Source organism: Aedes albopictus, chromosome 2 (genome assembly GCF_035046485.1).
Source record: "Aedes albopictus strain Foshan chromosome 2, AalbF5, whole genome shotgun sequence".
Lineage (NCBI taxonomy): Eukaryota > Metazoa > Arthropoda > Insecta > Diptera > Culicidae > Aedes > Aedes albopictus.
This window is the reverse complement of record NC_085137.1, coordinates 347,067,126-347,089,458: the sequence shown is the minus strand read 5'-3', so window position 1 is coordinate 347,089,458 and position 22,333 is coordinate 347,067,126. Positions and strand designations below refer to the sequence as shown.

Sequence of the window (22,333 nt, the reverse complement as noted above, 5' to 3'; positions counted from 1 at the left end):
AATCCATTTTGCTTAAGGATATAATTTTATGGCTTTCATGACCCATTCTGTTAAATTTCTTCTAAGTTAGTCACTGAAAAACCAGCTCTGTCAATATTTTTGGACATTTCTTCAGGAATTTGAATTTTATCTTAGAAGCCCTTATGAAAGTTCTTCAAAGATGCCCCAGAGTCCACTGGACTTTCCTCTCGCATTCTTTCCAAACTGTATCAAGGAATCATTTGATTTTTTTTATTGCTTCAGTAGTTCTTCCAGGGATTCCTTCAGAAATTCCACTAACAATTCCTTCAGGATTATTTTAGAGTTTCTGTTCAACGCACAGTAACTTTTTACCGGCCCCGAATTCACTCGGCGGAGATTCGCGGACCGGCCTTCGATGGTCAAAGTGGACTGGAATAACGGCAACAGACACTGAGGGGTTCACACGCGTTCACTTGAGATATTTCGGATTCGCACTGGACTTTCGTCGTACTCGGGTGGTAGTTTTAGCAAGACTGACTTTATTTCGAGATGGGGTATCATATTTATAGGGCAGCATGAATTGGTGTTAGTACGTATATCTATTATAAACGAGGGTTATATTCTATTGCATATACAAGTAGTACATAAGGAATAATATAATGGGTTTATGGATTGAAGGCCAAAGTGGCTTTCTCTTTCCAGGGTCGAGAGACAATATACCGTTATGTGCAGCTGAAGCTAGGTTTAAATTTTAATACACTCCGAGAAATTCATTTTCATCAGATTGGCATTTAACATACCGGCCGCCAAAATGAATTTATTTCGAAGTAACAGTAGGAAGATCTTATGGGAATGCAACGTTACATCTGGCTGAATCAGGACAGTTCGAAACTCTGTCCCAGTGAGCAACGCTTCCCAAGTAACGCCGGCCGCCAACTTGTATTACACCTTTCGACTTCGATGAACTAATCGGGAACTTCACCCTACCCTGCTTTGGCTCCTCGATCTACAGACCAAGTTCTGGTCCTCTTGCACACGAGCTACGAAACCGACGGGACCGTGATCGATTTCCGCGGACGACACTGACCGGACGACGCGACGCGACGTTTCGCGAACACGAGGAGAGCAAACTTTCACGCACTGGTGTCCTGCTGCGATATCCGACCAAGAAGAGATGGTTTCCTTCAACCGTTTGCGTCTACGCTTCCATATCCTTCTCTTCTTCGTTCTCTTCGGTTGAAGAGGCTGTCTTCTTGACGGAAACATTATTTTGAACGAGGAATTCCGATCCAAGAGTCGACGGTATGCTGGCTGATACTCACATGAAAAACTGCTGCTGCCTTCGGATCTCTGACGTTTGTGGCCAGAAACTGGACACGCTAACGATGTTTTCTTTAGCGATGACAAACGTTTGCGATGATGGCTGAAGTTATCCCGTAGAATACCGGAGTCATAATCAGCACCAGAAATGACGGAATGGGAATTGAAGAAAGCAGAGTTTTCTGAGCACGCGTTTGTGAAATCCGACCGTTCTGGTATGCTAGATGTTGAAACGGCAGATTGGATGGCGATGGAAGGCAAGACGACGAGCTGAGGTACGATGGAAACGACTGGTGTGATAGACGGTACCTTTTTTATAACCAACTGACTCGTCTTGATGGTAGTTTGAGCGATACCACCGATTTGAACATACTGGCAGAGAGCAGAATTTAACAGGCAGCGGGTGAAGATCCTGCGTATCTTGTCCTTCTCCACAAACGCAGGATGGGCAATCACGGTCTTTGAAGGCTCCAACGTCTTGTGAATCGACTGACTCTCGCACTGGAGCTCCGACGTCCTTAGCAGAGCTGATATGGAAGGGGAGTGGGTATTGTCCTGCTGATTCAGTACCTTCGGAATCAGTGGCGGGCTGGATGGTTGAACCACCATGGAAACTGCTCGAGAGGACTGACTACCGGAAGAAAATGGTAATACAAACTTTGCACCGTGAAGCAAAGTGTGATGTTTCTTGAAACACCGGATGCACGTTTGCCGTGGACAAGTTTTAGCGACATGATCGACCTTCCGCAGGCAATTCAAGCAGACCTTCAGACTCAGTGCGCAATCCAACCTGTCAAGCTTGGAAAGTTGTTTGAAAGCCGGACACTGATGCAGTAAATGATCCTGTTGACATTTCGGACATTCTTGAATAAGCCTCGAATTTGCAGACGCAGGAAGAGAAGTCACGCTTTGCACGATCCGGGGGTACATCGAACTAGAACTTCCCTTGCGCTTCTTCAGAATGAAGGCACGCATCTTGATGTATGATCTCTCTAGCTGCAGTCTCTCCTCCTTATAAGGTGGATCACCGTGGATTGATTCTAACGCACAAGTGATTCGACCATAATCCTGCATGATGTGATCCAAAGCCTCCGACCACGCATCAATCGGAGCGTTTACATCCTCTCCCACATTTCTCAGCTTCTCTTGGAGATGCTCAAACCATTCCAACAAATGCCTTTTCTTTACCCGCAAAAATACGGGATTCATATCGAGATCAGTTTTAGGGGCCATTTTTACGTGGGACTACACGGAAACAAACACGAACGAATAGCTCCTTCCCGGGTCAACGCGCGGGTTGACACTACCGAACCGGGGCGAGCGACGAAAAATGATCAAAACGACGAGCCAACCGATAGGGCTCACGCGATGTCGTGTGCAAGGGATAGAAAGAATATGCAGGGTACTTACGCAGCCGATGTGCTGTTGGCGATTCTCCGGGTGGCCGCTCTCGAAGCGGCGATGAAAATTGGACGCCAGCAAGCGGGGAATTTTCTGCTGTTGGTACTCGCTGCAATGCCGGTGCTGACGGTCGTCACACCAACACAACGATCTCTCGATCTTTCTCTGCGACGCTGAGACACAGTCACTAAGTCCACTAACACTCTTGTTCAACGATAGCAGCACGCAGTATCACCGGGTTTCTTCTGATAACCGTCCGGGTTTCTGGTTTGTCCGACAGAACCAGCGATCAAACACTACCACGTTTTCTGCTGACGATTCAGCCATACACCGACGAGAACTACACGAATCAGCGACAACGCGATCGACACTTCAAAGTTCACAAATGCCGTTGGTGCGTAGCGGTTCCAGGTTTCTTACCGTGATCGTACCGGTGGCTAGTTCATCCGACAGAACTAGCGAGAAAATTTGATCACAGCAAGCGAGAAAGAATAACCACTACGCGTGAGAACTCCGATAGTCGGTGCTGACGCACTCAGCCACGCCGACGACGTTACTACCACCGAAAAGTTGTCGCTTATTCACTGTTCTGCGCGAACGCGTGGTTGATGCAGTTCGGCACACACTCAACCAGCGCGCTGGGTACCGAAAAAACGTTTCTTCGCTGTGCGTGCACTTCCCCTCTACGCAAAAACCGATCACGCTTCCACGGACAGCGTGGTTGCTTCGTACACACACGCACTTGCTTCTGCGGCAGAGCGACTCTCGCGACGCACACTCTCTTCACGCTATCTTTTTTCTTCTCTCTCTCTCTTCTGAGCCACGCTTTTCACACTACCGACGCGCAAGCTGCATGCGTATGGGATACATCGAACCACGTGGCCGATCGATAGCACTGCTGATTTTGGTTACGTTTTTGCACTTTTGCCGCGATTCCACTTTGTCACTTGTCCATCATCCGGCTCGAAGGACCATTTTGTTCAACGCACAGTAACTTTTTACCGGCCCCGAATTCACTCGGCGGAGATTCGCGGACCGGCCTTCGATGGTCAAAGTGGACTGGAATAACGGCAACAGACACTGAGGGGTTCACACGCGTTCACTTGAGATATTTCGGATTCGCACTGGACTTTCGTCGTACTCGGGTGGTAGTTTTAGCAAGACTGACTTTATTTCGAGATGGGGTATCATATTTATAGGGCAGCATGAATTGGTGTTAGTACGTAAATCTATTATAAACGAGGGTTATATTCTATTGCATATACAAGTAGTACATAAGGAATAATATAATGGGTTTATGGATTGAAGGCCAAAGTGGCTTTCTCTTTCCAGGGTCGAGAGACAATATACCGTTATGTGCAGCTGAAGCTAGGTTTAAATTTTAATACACTCCGAGAAATTCCCTGGCCAAGATCACAGGGTTTGACGGTATTAAAGTGAAGGATGTTAATTGTAATTCTTGTAATGAAAATATCACCTTTAACACTTTAATGCGCCTCCAACGGTTCATTGCGAACCGGCTGCTACAGATGGAGTATGGCTGATTTATCAGAAATGCTCGATAAACAGGAGGGACCTGCTGGGGCCTAGTAGTTTCTATACCCAGAAAACAGTTCCGGCCGATTGAGTCTGGGAAGGTTTCGAGAGTCGTTGTGAATCATAATGCAAATTTTTGTGTTTTGTGACGAGTCTCGGAATATTTTTTGAGTCAGCAGACTTTGAACTGTTTCCTGGGCTTCCCACTATTCGGTTAATTTTAACAAACACACTGTACAAATACAAATTTAATTCAAATATGAAATAATTAGTAGTATCTCGCGTATTCAATTTGCTAATACATAGTTCTCAACATTTGATGTGCTTTCGTGATTCAATTTTCTCTATAATTTTCAATATCAATTTAAAATAACTAAAAAACTAATAGTGGGAAGTGCAGCATTTAACAGTGCTTGCTTATAGATTCGAAGCTAACGTGTAATCAAGACGAAATTGACAGAATGACTACTTCGACTTTGACTAACGTTAACTATTTATGACAAATTAGATATTTTTACATTTTTCAACTGAATGTATAAAAGGTTTTCTTTAATATGGACTTATTTGGACCGATGCTGATAGTGCTAGGGATGTGGATGAAAGACAGCTTTCAAAGATAATAAAAACAATACTAAAATGAGGATCAACGGATGGATCAAAATGGACATAACAATCACATCGACTATCTAACAGATCATAGGCACACCAAAGATAACTGAATTATAGGGCACAGCATAAATATGAATAATAACATTCTTTAAACCTTGACATGACAAAAAACAAATACAAAATCGACCATATGACAAAACCGAAACTTTCACACCTTCTACCGTAACCTTCTGAGTCAGTACGCAACAGTGTCTTACTGGACGACATGTTCCGTGCACGGCTGGTGCACTGCTTCTGAAGGATTACGTTCTCTATCCTATCCAAAGGCCTAGTGAACTGTCGTTGTCCGCGCAAATGCGAGACGCTTGTGCGCACAGTGATGGGAGAGGTTTGTACGTCCGTCGGCGTGCCGCTAGGAACCTTTCAAAAAAAAAAAAAAAAAAAAAAAAAAAAATACACTCCGAGAAATTCATTTTCATCAGATTGGCATTTAACAGTTTCTATGATCAAGAGTTTTCTTAAAAATAGTTTAGAAAATTTATATTGATCTGCCGTAATTCTGAAAAGTGACGTAAACGATATTGAAAATTTTGGCACATTTTTTGTTATTATGCATCAAACTCAGGGTCATTCTTCAACTTTTCTTTCATAGATGCTACATAGATTACGACAAAATCTTGCATCCTTTTTTAGCAAGAATACATACCACAGTATAAACATTTCACCAAATATATACCAAAAAACGTCGATATTTGAAATGGCGCTTACGTCACTTTGCAGAATTACGGCAGTGATTACTTCAAAAACATCTTCATGAATTTCTACAGAAATTCTTCAGCTATTATTCAAAAGTTCTTCAAAAGATTCCTCTAGAAATTTCTCGAATAATTCAGTTTAACAACCAACTGTGGAGGTCTTCAGAAATTACCCCAGCGACTCCTTCAGATATTCTTCCAGGGATTCTTTAAGAAAATCATTCAGGGCTTCCATAGTGCTTCCTGAAGGGATTTTTTTTTCAGAAACGTACGTTGATCTTCGCGTTGATTCATCGTTCGATTATCGTTATCGATAGAGTATTTGGAGTATTTGGGATATCAATTTTTTAAGACGAAAACGTTTTGAGATTTAATGATTATTTTTGAAATATTTGTTTCAAGAGAGTGTTTTCATTTCCCTTAACTCTTTTACTATGATAGAATGGTTTAGGAAAAATTTAAAATGTGTCAATTGTTTCGATTCAATATAAAAGAAACGATAATATTTAAAGTGACAAAACATAAATTTTGCAATGATTTTTAAAAATGTAAATACGCTTTGTGATATACAAAACAGTCCTAAATATTAGCCAAAAATATAAATATTTAGATTGCGAATGAAAACAATACTCAAAATTATACCCCGTCTAAAAGCGGCGTTGAGCATAAGAGGCAGTCTTCCCAAAAACACGAGCCGCGTTGAGCCTGAGCTCAATTTTGCAAGTGCGCGTTCATCCCGAGCGCGCATTCTCTCTCATGTTCGTGTTTGTCGAGAGCATCGAGCAGGCAAGGAACAAATGAACACGGCGCGCTCGAGCTCAGGCTCGAGCTCAAGCGCAAAACTCAGGCTCAAGCCTAGTGTTTAAGCTGTGTGTGCGAGCCTACTAGCCAGCTTGTGTTTGTCGTTCTTCGGCAGGCGGTGCGCGGTGGCAAAGCTAGGTGGGTTGCCGTTGCCTGCGTGACACCGGTGTGCGGTTTCTCAAGTGATCGAGAACAATGTTTACTATTTTTTTTAGTGACTAAATTTGATATGCCGCAGTTGATTCCTGGGTTTGTTGCTGGTGCTCTTTAGGGGCTGTCCATAAACCACGTGGTCATGAGGGAGGGGGGGGGGGTTCGGCCGATGACCATTTTGTATGGACGAATAAAAAATTTTGTATGGACTAATGACCACGCGGGGGGGGGGGGGGTGAAAAGTCCCAAAAAAATGACCACGTGGTTTATGGACAGCCCGTTAGCCGCATGGTTTTCACGCTGCCGCCGATTACCAAATAGATAAGATCTTCGATCGCAGTGTCATACAGTGGTGACCAGATTTCGTAAATCCCCGATTTAGTCTACTCCCGGTTTTGCTGGCTTTTTTATCCGATTTTACCCAATAAATTTTGAGAAAGAGAAAAAGAAGTGTTCTAGTTTGCATTGCCTTTTTATAATTAAAATTAGTTCAGTTAATATCTTTTGGCGTCATATATACATTACGTAACGCACAAATTTCGCGTTACTTGAAAACGGCCAAATAATTTAACAAAGTAACACATTTCTACGCCTAACCCTATCCAACACTTTTTTAACAATATCGTTTGAAGTCAAACGTTGCTTGTTGGTCTCATTTCAAGTGGTTAATATGCTAATCAAAATAAACATGTACTTAAGGCGAAACAGACATGCTTCCAATGTCTCAATTTTTTTTATTTTTTATTACATAACGAAGCAATATTTTTTCAAAATCGGGTTTCGTACACATGTACAGAGGTGGGCACACTTATCGTTGACCGTTAACGCATTTTGGACGAACATTTGCCTCTTTAAAAGTTTACTATCAATGTTCCTCAATTTGGTAAGAAAGTAAGGTGTACCTTTCTATTGAGGTGGAAAAAGTTTGATTTGAGGGCTTTCGAGTTATTGAGAGGTGAACGCAATTTAACGGTTAACGGTTAACAACAACTATTCGTAAACCGTTAAATTACAATAACTCAAAAACTTAAAGTTCAAATTGAACTTTTTTCATTTCAATAGAAAGGTATACCTAACTAGCAGATTGGAGAACATTGATAGAGAACTTTGAAGTGGCCTTTATGGAAATAGAGGCAAATGTTCATCTAAAATGCGTTAACGGTTAACGGCAAATGTGCCCACCTCTGGACATGCAGAGTATGGATCAACCTTTTTTTGTGAAATTTTGTTTAAAAATTGTTTTTGCAGCAACGAAAAACATTCTCCACGACGAAAATATTTCAGGAGATACCTTGATCCTTACTGTACATGTGTACGGAAACCGATTTTGAAAATATTGCTTTGTTATTTCATTAAAAATAAAAAACCAAAAATGTCAAAAAAATTGGAACCAGTTTCGCCTTAAGCAACCGTTCCAAACAAGCCGTTTTCATATTAAAATCAACTTAATTTTCGAAAAATAACGTTATTGAATAGCTGGTGTCAACAAATAATCGCGCATTAACAAAAAATGTTAAAGCTCATTTTTAAGTCCTTCTTTTTATTAAACGGCTACATTGGAGGCCCTACTGAAGTGACCGGTGGAATAGCCAGTAGACAGTAAATCCACAATGCTTTTACCCGCATGCGGCCGTATTCATACGCGCGAGATAGCCGCCTAGAGAAACAGATCTGTAATAAAATGTTACATCCTAGTGCTCTTTGCTAATTCTTGAAAAAAGGTCACCTCATGACGGAGTGATATGATTACTGCTAAGACTGCTCTGCTCATGGTAATTGCAGTGAAACTGGTTGCCAAAGTTGTGTCTTTTTTTAAAAAAAATTTAAGTAAGACATGTGACACTGGGATGAAATCATTTCTGTAAGTTAATGTAGTCCCAAAAAAAATTGCTTCTTCGTTCCAAAGATTTTTTTTCAAGTTGCTCTGCTAGCGAGTGACGCCAGAGGATACGTATTTGGAGAGATCAACATAGTTCATGTTTCATCTTGTGGTTAAAATTTGACTTTTCTTCATTTTTACCAACATTTTCCCCAACGGTAACTCATACAAATCATCATGCGGACCGTGAAGACATAAAAATTTGCACTCATGTTTTGCATGTTGGTGATTTCAAAAACCCCTCCTCCCCCCGTCGACTTTTGATCACACAAACACTTGAATTTTTTTTAATTAAGCGTATACTTTGGCTAGTCCCCTGTCCCTCCCCTCTTATCTAGAAGTTTACGTGCTTTATGAACGCCCCTTCCCCACGGTTATTTTGGAACGCTAAGAAGGACCGAAATCTTCCGTAAGTGTAGAATAGTTAAAATACACGTAAATAAAAATTCAAAAAAAAAACGAAATATTCCCGAGTTGATGCGACAAATTCTAATTTTCCTAAAACAACTCTAGTACGTACTATCGACAGCTACCTTCAGCACTACAAATGTTGCTTAATATAAAAATTTAATTCGGAAGCTGTTTTTTGACCCAACTGAAGAACTTACAATATTTTAACCCAGCCGCCCTTCGGTGGCCTAAAATACGTCATGGCGACCAGCAATGTGTTTATTAATAGTAGTTTACGCAACAAGGTGCAGAATGAAGATTTTTACAGCACGAGTCGTACATTTATCCAACGAGGCTTGCCGAGTTGCATAATTACGACGAGTGCTGCAAAAATCGAGTTCTGTACCGAGTTGCGTACAACGTTTTTTGCAATTTCATAAATTACCGCTTGAGGTTAGTTTTTAACATAACTTTTCCATCAAACTGCACACTGATGTTCATAGCCTTATTTAAGTAAATCTAATACTGTGTAGTTGTCACTATTTTTCAAAACTGCGTCCAGAAAGCATCAAGAAGTTGATCAAAACTGAAAACAGTGCTGTAATCAACCATTACAGCACTGTTTATTTGGTGCGGGAATGTAGGCCTTTTCCTGTCAGACTTGCGTCAGGTAAAACAGCCTATTATGATGAGAAATTGCAAAAATATATAAAAACAACCCATACTTAATCGAAGTGGACCAGAAAAAAAAAGAACTTATCATCACCGGTGAATCACGCCATCAACAACTGTGACGACAGCAACTGTAAATGTGGCATTGAACCGTTAGAACATTTCTCAGCTTACCCAGCTTGACCGCAGTGCAAAACCGAAACGAGTGCGAAGCTGCAAACACCGATGTTTTCAGCGCGGCTGTGAGCGCCGCTGCGAGCGCGGTGCAAAACATGAGCATTGAGCTTGAGCTCGAGTGCATGTTCATCCCGACGTGTGCATGCATGAACTCGAAGCTAATGTTCATTGGAGAGTGTGAGCACGGCTACACATCCGCGCGGGGCTGCACCTTGAAGACTGATAAGAGGGTTAAAGGAAAGTCTCCAAAGTTTCCTGTAGAATAATTCCAGGGATTTCTTTTGGAACTATTCCAGGAATTCCTTCAGAATCCCTCCAAGGTTCCCTTCCAAAAATCTTCCAGGGATTTATTAATAATCGTACAAAGTCTCCTTCCGACATTCTTCCAGTGGTTCCTACAGAAACATCGCCAAAGGTTCCTTTACAAATTACTATAGAGATTCCTTCTTAAATTTATCCAAGGATTCCTCCCTAAAGTCCCATGGATTTAGAAATTACTTTAGCGCTTATTTCCGTCTAGCTAAGCACCAACCAATAATGGTCGAGTTTATTCTTGCCCTTCGCCGAATGCCTCGTATCAATTACTAATTTAAAAATTAACATCCATTTCATGTAAAAAACATGTTTAACTTCAATTTCCTCAAAATGATAAAATTCAATAATTGTCCATCGAATTCTGTTTCCGTCAGGCACAATCGAAATTCAATTCCCGGCACATCTTCAACGTGACATTATGGTACATATGAAGGTCAAAAATTATGATTTGGCCGTAGGTGTTTATTTGAAAGTCGGTAAATTCTTTGCAATACAATTCAATCATGTCTTCAAAGTAAGATTGGGCAGAATAATTTAAAATTGAGATGGATGTAGTAGCTATAGAATAATGACCAAACTTTTCCCTCCAGATCATAATACCCCATCACAGTGCAACGATGAAATCTTTTTTCTATAGTTCTGAAATACGATGTTTTGTATGCACGAAATCTACGCATCCTCCCTAGGCGAAGACACCTTGTTATTTATATTTTACCGACGGAAAAAAGTGATCCATTTGATTGCTTGAAAAGCTTTTGTTCCTTTTTGCAGCAGTGAAATCCAACTTTGAAGAGCCACAGAGCTTTTGTGGGGTGTGAATTGAAGTTTGGTTCAACAAGTAAATCTGGTGAAGTGAAAATTGAACGATGATGAAGAACAATTCGGCTAGCTGCTGCTTTGGTACGATTGCCTTCGTCGTGTGCAATTCGAGAAAAAGTTTCCACTCGTAAGCGGAGTGAAATTTAGCTAATTAATATTCGATTTACAGTGCTATAGGGGCTGGTTATTGATAGTCTACCTCTTTTTGCTTCCATCTGATGAGCCAATGTCAAAGGTAGGTTGGCATACATATATGTTATTTATTTTTCTATTTTCGGTCTGATATGACGGGAATTAGCTCATATGACGAAGTAGATTTTTTCCATATTTAGAGATATTCATTACTTTTGATTTACTCTTAAAAACTGCTACAGAAATTTCCCCAAAAAATATTTTAGAAGTTTGCTATGGATTTCTTCAGAAGCTTTCACAATGAATGCTTTATGATTCCTTCTAAAAATCTCCCAGTGATTCCTTCAAAAAATCAGAAATTCCGGCAGGAATATCTCCAGGCATTTCTTCTTCGTAGATTTATCCTGTAGGAATCGTGCTAGAGATTCTTGTTTTTTTTTTTAGTGAATTTAGCTGGAATTTCATACACAAAGATACATACAGGAGTTTCTGCATATATTTCCTAAGAAAATCCTTCAGGATTATCTTTAAGGATAGCTCTAGATTTTTTATGGGGATTCTATTAGGACATCATTCAGAAATTTCTCCAGAAACATTTGCGAAGAGTTTCTATAGATTTTTTTTACAAATTCCCCGTTAGAATTTTCTAGGAATCTTAACAGTAGTTTATTCATATGTACCTTCCGAAATTACTTCAGGGAATCATCAAACCGTTCAATTATTCAATTCAAGTTTGCCAGGAATTTCATTAAAACATTTTTCCAAGAAGTTTTCTGGAGTTTTTTTTAACAACTTCTTCTAGGAATTTTATCAAGGGTTTCCCATGTAGTTTCTCTAGGAATTTCTTCAATATGTAGTTTCTCCTGTAATGTTTCGTATAATCCTGCTCTTTAATCCCCTTTCAAGAATATCTCCAGGGATTCTACAGGATTCTACAGGAAATCGATTATCCATTTTTTCAGAAATTCATTTAGCTTCCCTAAGGCCTTTTCAATTGAACTCTGATTCCAGCAACGCATCGCGATGGCCAAAAACATTTACACATGAATTAAATGTCTGGAGGGCAGAGAGTAAGTTGAACAGGAATGAAGGGACGGACTATGCATTGAACTTATAACTATTGCACGCGAAGAAGCAAGGGTAGCCATTAAATCACCAAGTCTAATTTAAAAAAAAGTTTTGGTTTTAAACGCAATTGCTTCAGAGCGAGCTTTAGCTTCACCATACCTTAAATAGTGCTGCAAGTGGAAGGTGGACGGGAACAAACATAGCTTCATTTTCACCAGCAGCACCGTCTGACGATGCCGTCTTACAGAGTAGGTAGGTATATCTATACATAGTCGCGAATGTAAAAACCGTCATCCATCCGAGCGAGATGTATACGCTACTACTATCATCATACTCTTCAGCCAACAATCCTTTCCCCAGTCCCTTCCGTTCCTATACAACTTGGGTACACGCTACACTTGACTGTCACAATTTTCCATCGTACCGTATGGAGTTTTCCGGTCGACTTGTTCTGCTCCTGTAGAATGGGAGCCCGAGCCCGATTGGTTGTTCATGCGAGCGTGCCGGTGTCGCCTGCCGGTATTTTGATTTCTAGGTGAGAAGACGATTCGATGATGCTTGAGATTATCAAAATATGGGTTGTAGCTTTGGTCAGCCATTGATGAGACCAAGTAAGAAACTTTTCATGAATTTGATTGTTTTACAGTAAAAGTTATGAATTCAAACCATTGCATAAGCTTTCGTCCAACGTTGTTGGGTTTAAGGAAAAACATGATGTTCTATTTTACATCTAATTTTGAGCATAGCAATAATAGAAAGATCTCTACAACTATACCTCTAATTCCGTACCAAACATGTGGCACTATTCATGGAAATTGTTAATGAAAGGGGATTCTAAGTTTTGCACTTGAAGCAAAAGGCCATTGTGTAGTGTGCAAAAATAATCTCAAAAATGCACGAAGTGCAGCTATAGTAATCGTGCACTATTCACCAATTATTAACATGTTGGTTGAATCGTTCTTTTTCAATTCAGCATTTTTTATCAATCAAGGTCTGCAGTTCTGTTAGCATTTGCAATGCCCCATTCCAAATTGTTGAGTTTTTACATTCCCACGTTACGGTTCATGAACTTTTTTCGCAGTTCGGTTTCGAGTATCTCTCGTCTGGCATGTCTGACGCGACGCTCAATAGAAAGTTTGATTCGCGGAACCAGACAGTCAACACGTTTCCAACCGACATAATTTGTATACATTTTTTCGGATTGCGGTAAAAAAACTAATATTTGCAGCACACGTACCTACCTATAAGCAAGGGAATGCGCTATGCTTTTTGTGTACACACCAGACGGTGGAAAATTGAAAACACAAAAACATTACCAATAATGGTTTCAGATAAAGGCAGCAGCGCTACCAGAGTCAAAATGGAAGCTGACTCTGCAGAACTTTTCGCAGACATAGGAATTGTTTTACGTTTGATATGCATTTCCATTGAAATGGTTCTGTCAATTTCAATTATGCTTGTAGATTCAAATGCAAGGAGGAATTTGAGACTAAGAAGTATGTAATGCATGACAATGCACTGCAACAATCTTGCTTGCATTAATTCACTGCACATCATATTCATAATAATATATAATCAACAACATTATGTTTGTAGTTACCGATCTTCGCTGTTGGTCACTCTTAATTTACGTTTTACCTAGTCCACTCATCTTACCCACTGCACTCTGCACCATCTTGCAACAACTGAAATTTGTCCGGTTTTCTTGTAGGTATCATGTGTTGCCCACCGTACCCTTCCGGCTTTGTCTATCTTCAGGATGCTGAGCAAGGATCGGTATATTCGCCTCACTCCATTCATATTCACTCCTCTTTGCTGAAGCGAATCGAGAAAGATGCAGCAAACGGATCGTCGTCATCAAAGACGCAACCCCATCACCAGTGGGAAGCGATGAGCCAGCTGCTTGACATGAATATTCGTTGCCATTCGTCGCAGTTTGGATCGCAAGCGAATGAATGAATGGCGAATGGTGAAGAATGCTGGTGAGCGATCGAAGCAGCTATTATTATAAGTAGAAGAGAATTTTTGCATGTAATGCATACATTTTTACTGTATTGTTGCTGAAATGCTAGATTAGCAAAGAAAATAATTCGAAAACATCAAAAATTCGTATGCACAATATCAATCGCATCACTCACGAATCGCATTCTCTTGCGATGCGAATGTGGACGAATGAGTAATTTCCAAGTGTGGCTTCCCACCGTTCGCCGGAGTTTGCTGTCGTCGCTGACAAGCATACACACGAACTAAAGCGACAACCGTTCGCTGCTGACTGTCTTCGAATGTGGAAGAAGATGAAAAGTGGAAATCAGGAACCCTGATGCTGAGTTCGACGTAGAGTGCAGCGGGCTCCATCACAATTATCGTTCGAATATTTCAAGTATAATGTTAGAAGAAAGTTATTTCAGCGCACACTAATTTAGAAAAATAATACAGAATTGGCCAAATTACCTCAACGCCTGATCACAAGCACCACACTAGACTACTTTCGTTCGAACACATAGTACGTGAATAGCAATCTAAGCATGAAATGCTCAAATTTGAATGTATACAACTCACAGCGCCGCATATCAAGTTTGTTAAGTTTTGCTTTAAGTGATATGAATGCTTAATTGAAAATAGGGTGCTCATATCTCCCCAATAGTTTGAAATCGACGCAAAAACACCTGTTTTTTTTTCAAAAAATCATTTCTCGTAGTACAAACATAATTTAACTACAGTAATCGCAAGTGTGACTCAGTATCAAGATCGTTTTGGTATTTTATATTAGTGTACGGAAGACTTGAGCATCTTGAGACAACTTTCAGGCGGCCAAGTTAGGTGATTTGCGTGAAAAAAAACAAGCGACCTACAAGTATGTAGGGTTAGTTTCGAAAGTTTATTTGTCATAACCGCGTTGTTCTGTGCGGGTAAAGTGAGACGATTGCACTGATAGTTTAAAAGGACTCTGTCGCGTCGCGGGTGCATTGCTATGGGAGTGAGTATTGTGAAAATAAATCGTGTTTTTTATCTTGCGATTGATCGGTAAAATCGGAATCTTGCTTTCCCTACGCTTATCACGACGCGTTTTTTCCAGTGGTGTGAATCATATTACCTACCATAGGTGACTCCCAGATTCACACCTTACCTTACCCTACTAACAAATACTCCTTCCCGAGACAACTGTGGGATGCTGTGGATTCCACGGTTTCTAGTAATAACGGCTGTCGAACTAACATTCCTTTCCTCTCCCGATGACCGTAAGGACGTGGCCGGCGCCGTTATTGACTTTCAAATATTGAACTCTCGTATTGTGCCAAACACCATTCAATGGTTCTCTGTGCAACTTCGATTGTTCTGGTCAATCACGGAGTAGCAACTACGATATGTACGGTTATCTTTGCTTTGCTTTACTTTGCGAATTTCTCGAAGCTACACGATTTTTTAACACGATTCTGATTTTGTGCTGACTCAACCGTTGCGTTAAAATAGCGTTGTATGTCTTACTGAAAATGCGAATAGTCTTGAAATACAACTGACAAAAATACCCTCTCGAATTCGCTACAAAACTGCTACATAGAGTCGAAGCAGTTTTGTAATGCTCAGCATTAATCATGGTCATGCTGAATACCCGTGCGTTTACCACATAGGCTAGGGAAGTGGAATCACCTCGGCAGGGCTCCAATTTTGGGCACTTTTCTTCTATAAGCAAATTTCAAATCATTTGCCACAATTTTTGGAACACGGTCAGAAATACCGACCACTGCCCAAGTGAGTTGCTACCCTATATGGATCAAATTAATGCTTTTCAAAATATGACAATGTTCCCATTTAAAGTGGATAACTTTGAAAAATATTCAATGGAGTATCTGGTTGAGATTCTGTATGAACTCATGAGGGATTTTTTCCAACCATGCTAAAAAATAAACTTGATTTTGCTACATTCAAATAATAACTATTAAGTATGTAAAAGAATTCCTTTGCCTTTTTTTACAAGATGGTTCCCAAGTTCACTTGATGCATATTTTTCGTTAAACATCGAGTTTTCCAGACCTTTGTTCCCTCAAATGATGAACCTATGAAAAGAAACTCCACTCATTTCACAACATCTGGCAGCTTTCGGCAGACGTTGAAGAACACCATTGTCTTCCTTGAAGTGCAGTGTACGAATATTGTGCACTTCAGATGGGAACACGTGGACTCGAAATGGAAAAAAAAAGAATCCGACTCGCAAAGTTGACACAATGAATGTGCCGCTGATAAAAGCCATTGCATTGTCAACGATGACGCTTTTGCGCTTTTTTTTTTCTAGAGAGGATGTGCACTGCACTCGTTATGCAAGTTTTGGATAGAAATTTCGGATAATGAATGTCGCGCTTTGAGTTGACTCTGCACTTGATAATAAAAGACTTGTCGATGTCATTCGGAATTTTCGTCTGTCGACGATGTCGAAAACTCAACCGGCGTGTTGTACTGTATTATGAATTATCTTTACTTTACAACATCCTTTACGATGAAGTTTAATACTTCTTAGAGTTTTTAACATATGGAGCGTCGGCTGATGTTTGCAAATAAAAATCACCACCAAGCTTCTGGTTGTAGACTCCCAACAAATCTCTTGGGTTTAACAAGCATGACTTTAACAAATACGCTACCCAGTTGATGCACTGCACTCCTATGAACGCATTTGAAGGATCCAGCGACAAACGGAACAACGACGTAGCATGTAAATGACTACAAACTATCTGATCAGCCATTTCGGCATCGCTTGTCACAGGAAACACGCAATTTGGCTGAGGAGACGTGCCGCCGTTGGGGATGAAATTTTCGTGCCCATCGCCCGCTCCCACACCCAACATGTACCGAGAAGTTAGAATCATCTGCACGTATTTGGCATCGCTTTTATCAAGTCGATTTCCCTTACCCACATCCAGCGGAAAGGTGAAAAGTGGTCCCGCCGGATCTATTCCATAAATTTCTGCAATTTGCCCGTTCAGATTGCTGCCCACTTGACCGCAAATCTGCGCTCCCAGGCTGTGGCCCGCCAACGTGATCACATCCAGTGACATTCCTTCCTGGTTCAGGAAATCAACGAAGCGAGTCAGATAGTCAGACACCAGGCGGGTGTTTTCCTTGGCCGCTTGGAAGTAGTTGTATTTTGCAAGGCGACCCCACCCCACAATGCACACATTCGTATCGATGAACTGTAGGGCATCCTGCGCTGTTTGTTGGATCCAGCTGAGCTCGTGGTTGTCCAGCCAGCCGTGCGTCACCAACATAACACTGGTCGACAGTGGATCACGCACTTTGACCACTTGATCCATTTCCGAAGGATTTTGGCCCGCTGATTCCGAATCTGACTTCGGAATTGCTGTAACACGTACAGTTTTCGAGAAAAAATAGGGTTTTATTCACAAAATTTCATATTTTCATAGAAAACAAACTATTGTGTTAATATTTATAATTTGTTTATCTGCTCATCATAACCAATATTTAAATTCAATAGATTTTGATCCACTGATTCAGAATCTGACCTAAGCATTTCCGTAAAACGTAATTTTTTTGAGAAAAATGGGGTTTTATTTACAAAATTTCATATTTTCAAAGAAAATAAACTACTGTCTTTACATTTTTAATTTTTTCATCTCCTCATTTCAGCCAATATTTATATTTATTAGATTTTCATCCACCGATTTGGTAACTAACCTAAAAATCTCTGTAACACGTGCAGTTTTTTTGAGAAAAATGGGGTTTTATTCACAAAATATCATATTTTCAAAAAAAAATATAATATTGTCTTTATAACTTTAAAGTTTTTATCTACTCATCTTAATTCATATTTTATATTTAAAAGATTCTATTTCACTTATTCGTAATCTGACCTAAGAATTTCTGTAACACGTCAAATTTTTGAAAAAAATATTTTATTCACAAAATTTTATATTTTTATGGAAAAACTATTGTCTTTATAATTTTATATTTTTTATCTGCGCATCTTAACAAATATTTATGTTTAATGGCTTAAATATACTGATTCGAAATCTGACCCAAGAATTTGTGTAACACGTACAATTTTTGAGAAAAATAATTCTTGGCGTAAGTAAAAGGAAAACACAGTCTCGGTAGTCGCCAAACTGGGCAACTTCAAAGTTGCAAATATAATTCGATTAATTCAATAGCATGTACAAAAAAAAAATAATCTACTTATTTCTGGGTAACAACCTAATTGACCTGCGCTACAATTCTATTAAAATTATTTTTATGAGAATATGAAATTTTGTTAATTAAATCCTACTTAAAAAACTGTGTTACAGCAATTCTAATTGATTGATTGATTTGTCTTTATTAAAGAGACTTTCAGCCCTTGGCTGGTTCGTCTCTACGTAATTCTAAGGTAAGAATAAGGAATAAGGGGATCAATAAAATACAATCTATTGCGATCTAGTAAATAGCTACCCATTAATGACGTAATGGTTAATGGACGGAGGGGGGTTTGAGAAATCTTTCGCGCATACAAATAAAAAGTGTGGGTTCGCATACAAAACATAAACTAACGAGAGAGGGAGGGGACGTCGAAAAATCGTGTGATTTCCCTTACGTAATAAACGGCCAGCCTATAAAATATAATTATGCAGTTCAATGAGCATATGCTAATTTAAAAAAAATCAGTAAAAATGTATTTTACACGAATATATGAAAAGTTATGTTTTTCTCAAAAACTGTACATGGTACATAAGTTCTGGGGTTAGATTTTGAATAAGCAGATTGAAATTTTTCACATATAAATATATGTTTTGATGCGAGGACCTTAAATAAATATAAAAAACCAAGGTAATATTTTATTTTCTATGAAAATATGGAATTTTGTGACAATGGGGTTTTATTTTTTCTCAAAAAATTCACGGGTTACAGAAATGCTTAGGTCAGTTTCCGAATCATTGGATCAGAATCTATTAAATATTGATTAGGATGAGGAGATAAAATTTTAAACACAATATTTTATTTCCTCTAAAAATATGATATTTCGTGAATAAAACCCTGTTTTTCTTCAAAACTGTACGTGTTACAGAAATTCTTAGGTCAGATTTCGAATCAGAATATGAAAATCTATTAAATACAATTTTTTTGAATAAACCCTACTAAAATTTTACCTGTTACAGAAATTCTTAGGCCAGATTCTGAATCAGTAGATCGAAATCTATTGAATAAAAAAATTGGTTATGATGAGCAGGCGGAAAATTGAAAATTATAAAAACAATATTTTATTTTATATGAAAATATGAAATTTGTATATAAAACCCTATTATTCTCAAAAAATTTACGTGTTACAGAAATTCTTAGGTTAGATTCCGAATCAGTATATGAAAATCTATTAAATACAAATGTTGGTTGAGATGAGCAGATAAAAAAAATAACATTATGAAGACATTAGTTTATTTTCTATGAAAAAAATAAAATTATAAAGACAGTAGTTTATTTTCTATGAAAATATGAAATTTTGTGTTTAAAATTCTATTTTTCCCAAAAAATTTACGTGTTACAGAAATTTTTAGATCAGATTGCAAATCAGAATATAAAAATTTATTTAATATAAATATTGGTAAACATTGTCAGATAAAATAATAAAATTATATATACAATAGCCTATTTTCTATGAAAATATGGAATTTGTGAATAAAACCCATTTTTTTCTCAAAAAAAATACGTGTTACTAAAATTATTAGATCAGATTCTGACTCAGTGGATCAAAATCTATTGAATAAAAATATTGGTTATGATGAGCAGATGGAAAATTGAAAAATATAAAAACAACATTTTATTTTATATGAAAATCTGAAATTTGTGAATAAAACCCTATTTTTCTAACAAAAAAACGTGCTACAGAAATTCATTGGTCAGATTCCGAATCAGTATATGAAAATCTATTAAATACAAATATTGGTTGAGATGAGCAGGCAAAAAAAAAATTAAAATTGTAAAGACAGTAGTTTATTTTCTATGAAAATATGAAATTTTGTGTTACAGAAATTCTTAGGTCAGATTGCAAATCAGAATATGAAAATCTATTGAATATAAATATTGGTAAAGATAGGCAGATAAAAAAAATAAAACTATAAATACAATAGTCTTTTTTCTATAAAAATATAGAATTTGTGAATAAAACCCAATTTTTCTCAAAAAATTTACGTATTACTAAAATTATTAGGTCAGATTCTGATTCAGTGGATCAAAATCTATTGAATATGAATATTGGTTATAATGAGCAGATGAAAAATTTAAAATTTTAAAGACAATATTGATTTTTCTTTGAAAATATCAAACTTTGTGAATGAAACCCTATTTTTCTCAAAAACTGTACGTGTTACAAGAATTTTGAGGTCAGATTCGGATTCAGCGGGCCAAATTCCATTAGAAATGGAACAAATGGTCAAAGTGCGTGAAAAAAGTTTCAATTTTGTCGACTAGTGAATCGGTTTCGTGAAATCGATCTTCTGCTGCACTTCTGGATCATCGAGGAACGTTTGAGACAGCCCTGGAGATTCTCTACGATTGGAAAATTTTTGAGGCATTTCCACCGAAAAGTAATTGCAAATTCAACGTACCTATTTCCACACCAAAAAGTAACATCCTCTTCGATTGGGGTGGTTATTTCACCTGACAGCACCAGTCCTATATCGTTCCTTGTCAGCGCAAATGCGATATCCAACGCTGAGGCAAGATTGTAGTCCGATGATATGTTAAAAATATCTACTAACCCACACTTGACTCCGGTAAGTGTGGCGATCACGGATAGGACTGCTAGTATAGTTTTATGATACATATCAAGCCTACCTGTAAGATTCTCAAGGTATCCAATGTCTTCCGGGGAGATTAGCGCTTTTATAGGTTTTTAAAAATTGCCAACACGTGCTATTTTTATCAAATGTGTTGAGCAATCAAAAAAGAAGCAAAGCAAAGAAGCCGATGTATCTTAGGAAGCATAACTCTGCGTCAAGAGCATGCTAAGGGGACTGGGTTCGAGTTGAAATGTTATCGGCGATTTTTTTTTAATACAAACTTTCTCAACTGATCATAATAAGGAATATCATCAACGCTACGTGTGCGGATGAAGAAATATTTATTTTGTAGTTAATAACTCTTGCTTCTCATAGAAAGTCGACAAACGAGCTGTGTTTCATTGGGAGTGAATTGTTAGAAGCAGGAAGAAGGCGAGGATCTGGGGATGTTTTCTATCAACATATATTTTTGCGTACTGTAATAAATGCTACACTGGTGATTGTTTACTCAATTCACACAGAGGAAACATGTATTGGACATATTGTATGTTGTAACGTCCCATTTTCAGTTTTAGAATAAGAATGTTGTTGAGCAATCTTATGACAATTAATTTCATCCAATCCAAACTTCGTAGCATTTTAGTGAAATATTTTGAAGAGTTGATTTAATTAACAAGTTGAGGCACTTTTTGACTTGAAATAACAACGTATGCCTCTCATTTTCCTTCCTTTTCGTGATTTTTGTTGTCTTTTGGCTGGAATTACATTCTTCCATTACACTGACACTTTTTTACCGTTCACAGAGTCGAGTAGATTACAAACATACATTTGTTTGCACTACATCACAATTAGGAATAATGGATAATGAACAACAACAGGTAAATAGAGTCTTCCCGTAAACGTGAAAGTCTACGTTACGTAAGGGGGGGGGGGTGTTGCTCCGCTCCTCTCTATTCTCGGTCATGCCCAGGGTTTGACAGATCACACTCCTCTTGGTGCGCCCTTCATGCTCTCTACGTCACACGGCTCACGCTATGTCTGAACTAGCAGATCATAAAAATCGAATGTACATCGGGTTTCTTTCCACAGAATGTCAGAATGCAAGCTATATTATCATATGCAGAAAGTTAAAAATATTTCATCGGGGAAATTTGGATTTTTTCACATTTTTGCTGTTTTTCATACAAATTTGCATGAAGTTCTCATTTTCGGCCAATTTATCTCCCATACAAAACGTATGGAAAAATGTTCACCGATAGAATAGTTTTCACCGATAAAATACTCACCCTATCCTTCCGGATTTGGCCACCTTTTGGATGCTGGGTACGCCGTTGAGTGCAAGTAGCTCGTGGTTCATCCTTCTCCGCCACACACCGTTCTTCTGTACACCGTCGAAGATCGTCCTTAGCACACGATGCCCGAAAACTCCAATTGATTGTGGGGTCTCCTCGAGCACGTTTCTTGTCTCGTGTCCGCCGATCTTTTAGCACCTGTGCTTTGTGTATGGTACTTTTGATGCGGAGGTGAATTATTTTTGACCGCAGATTCTTCTGGAGCCCGCAGTAGGCTGAACTTTCACTGATGATGCA

At 38.7% G+C, this 22,333-nt stretch overlaps 2 protein-coding genes across 2 annotated transcripts in view; one reads left to right on the top strand and one right to left on the bottom strand.

Moving 5' to 3' along the window:
* The window catches only part of LOC134287221 (cell adhesion molecule Dscam2-like), a 452,041-nt gene that overhangs the window by 306,056 nt on the left and 123,652 nt on the right, over window positions 1-22,333 (top strand). The gene's annotated exons all lie outside the window — the stretch shown is intronic.
* On the bottom strand, window positions 16,066-20,788 carry LOC109430899 (lipase member H-like). Its single transcript, XM_029866145.2, has 3 exons — window positions 20,571-20,788; window positions 20,431-20,511; window positions 16,066-17,250 (listed from the first exon to the last, which is right to left on the bottom strand). The coding sequence occupies exons 1-3, from the start codon at window positions 20,786-20,788 to the stop codon at window positions 16,488-16,490; spliced, it is 1,062 nt and encodes a 353-aa protein (XP_029722005.1). The 3' UTR covers window positions 16,066-16,487.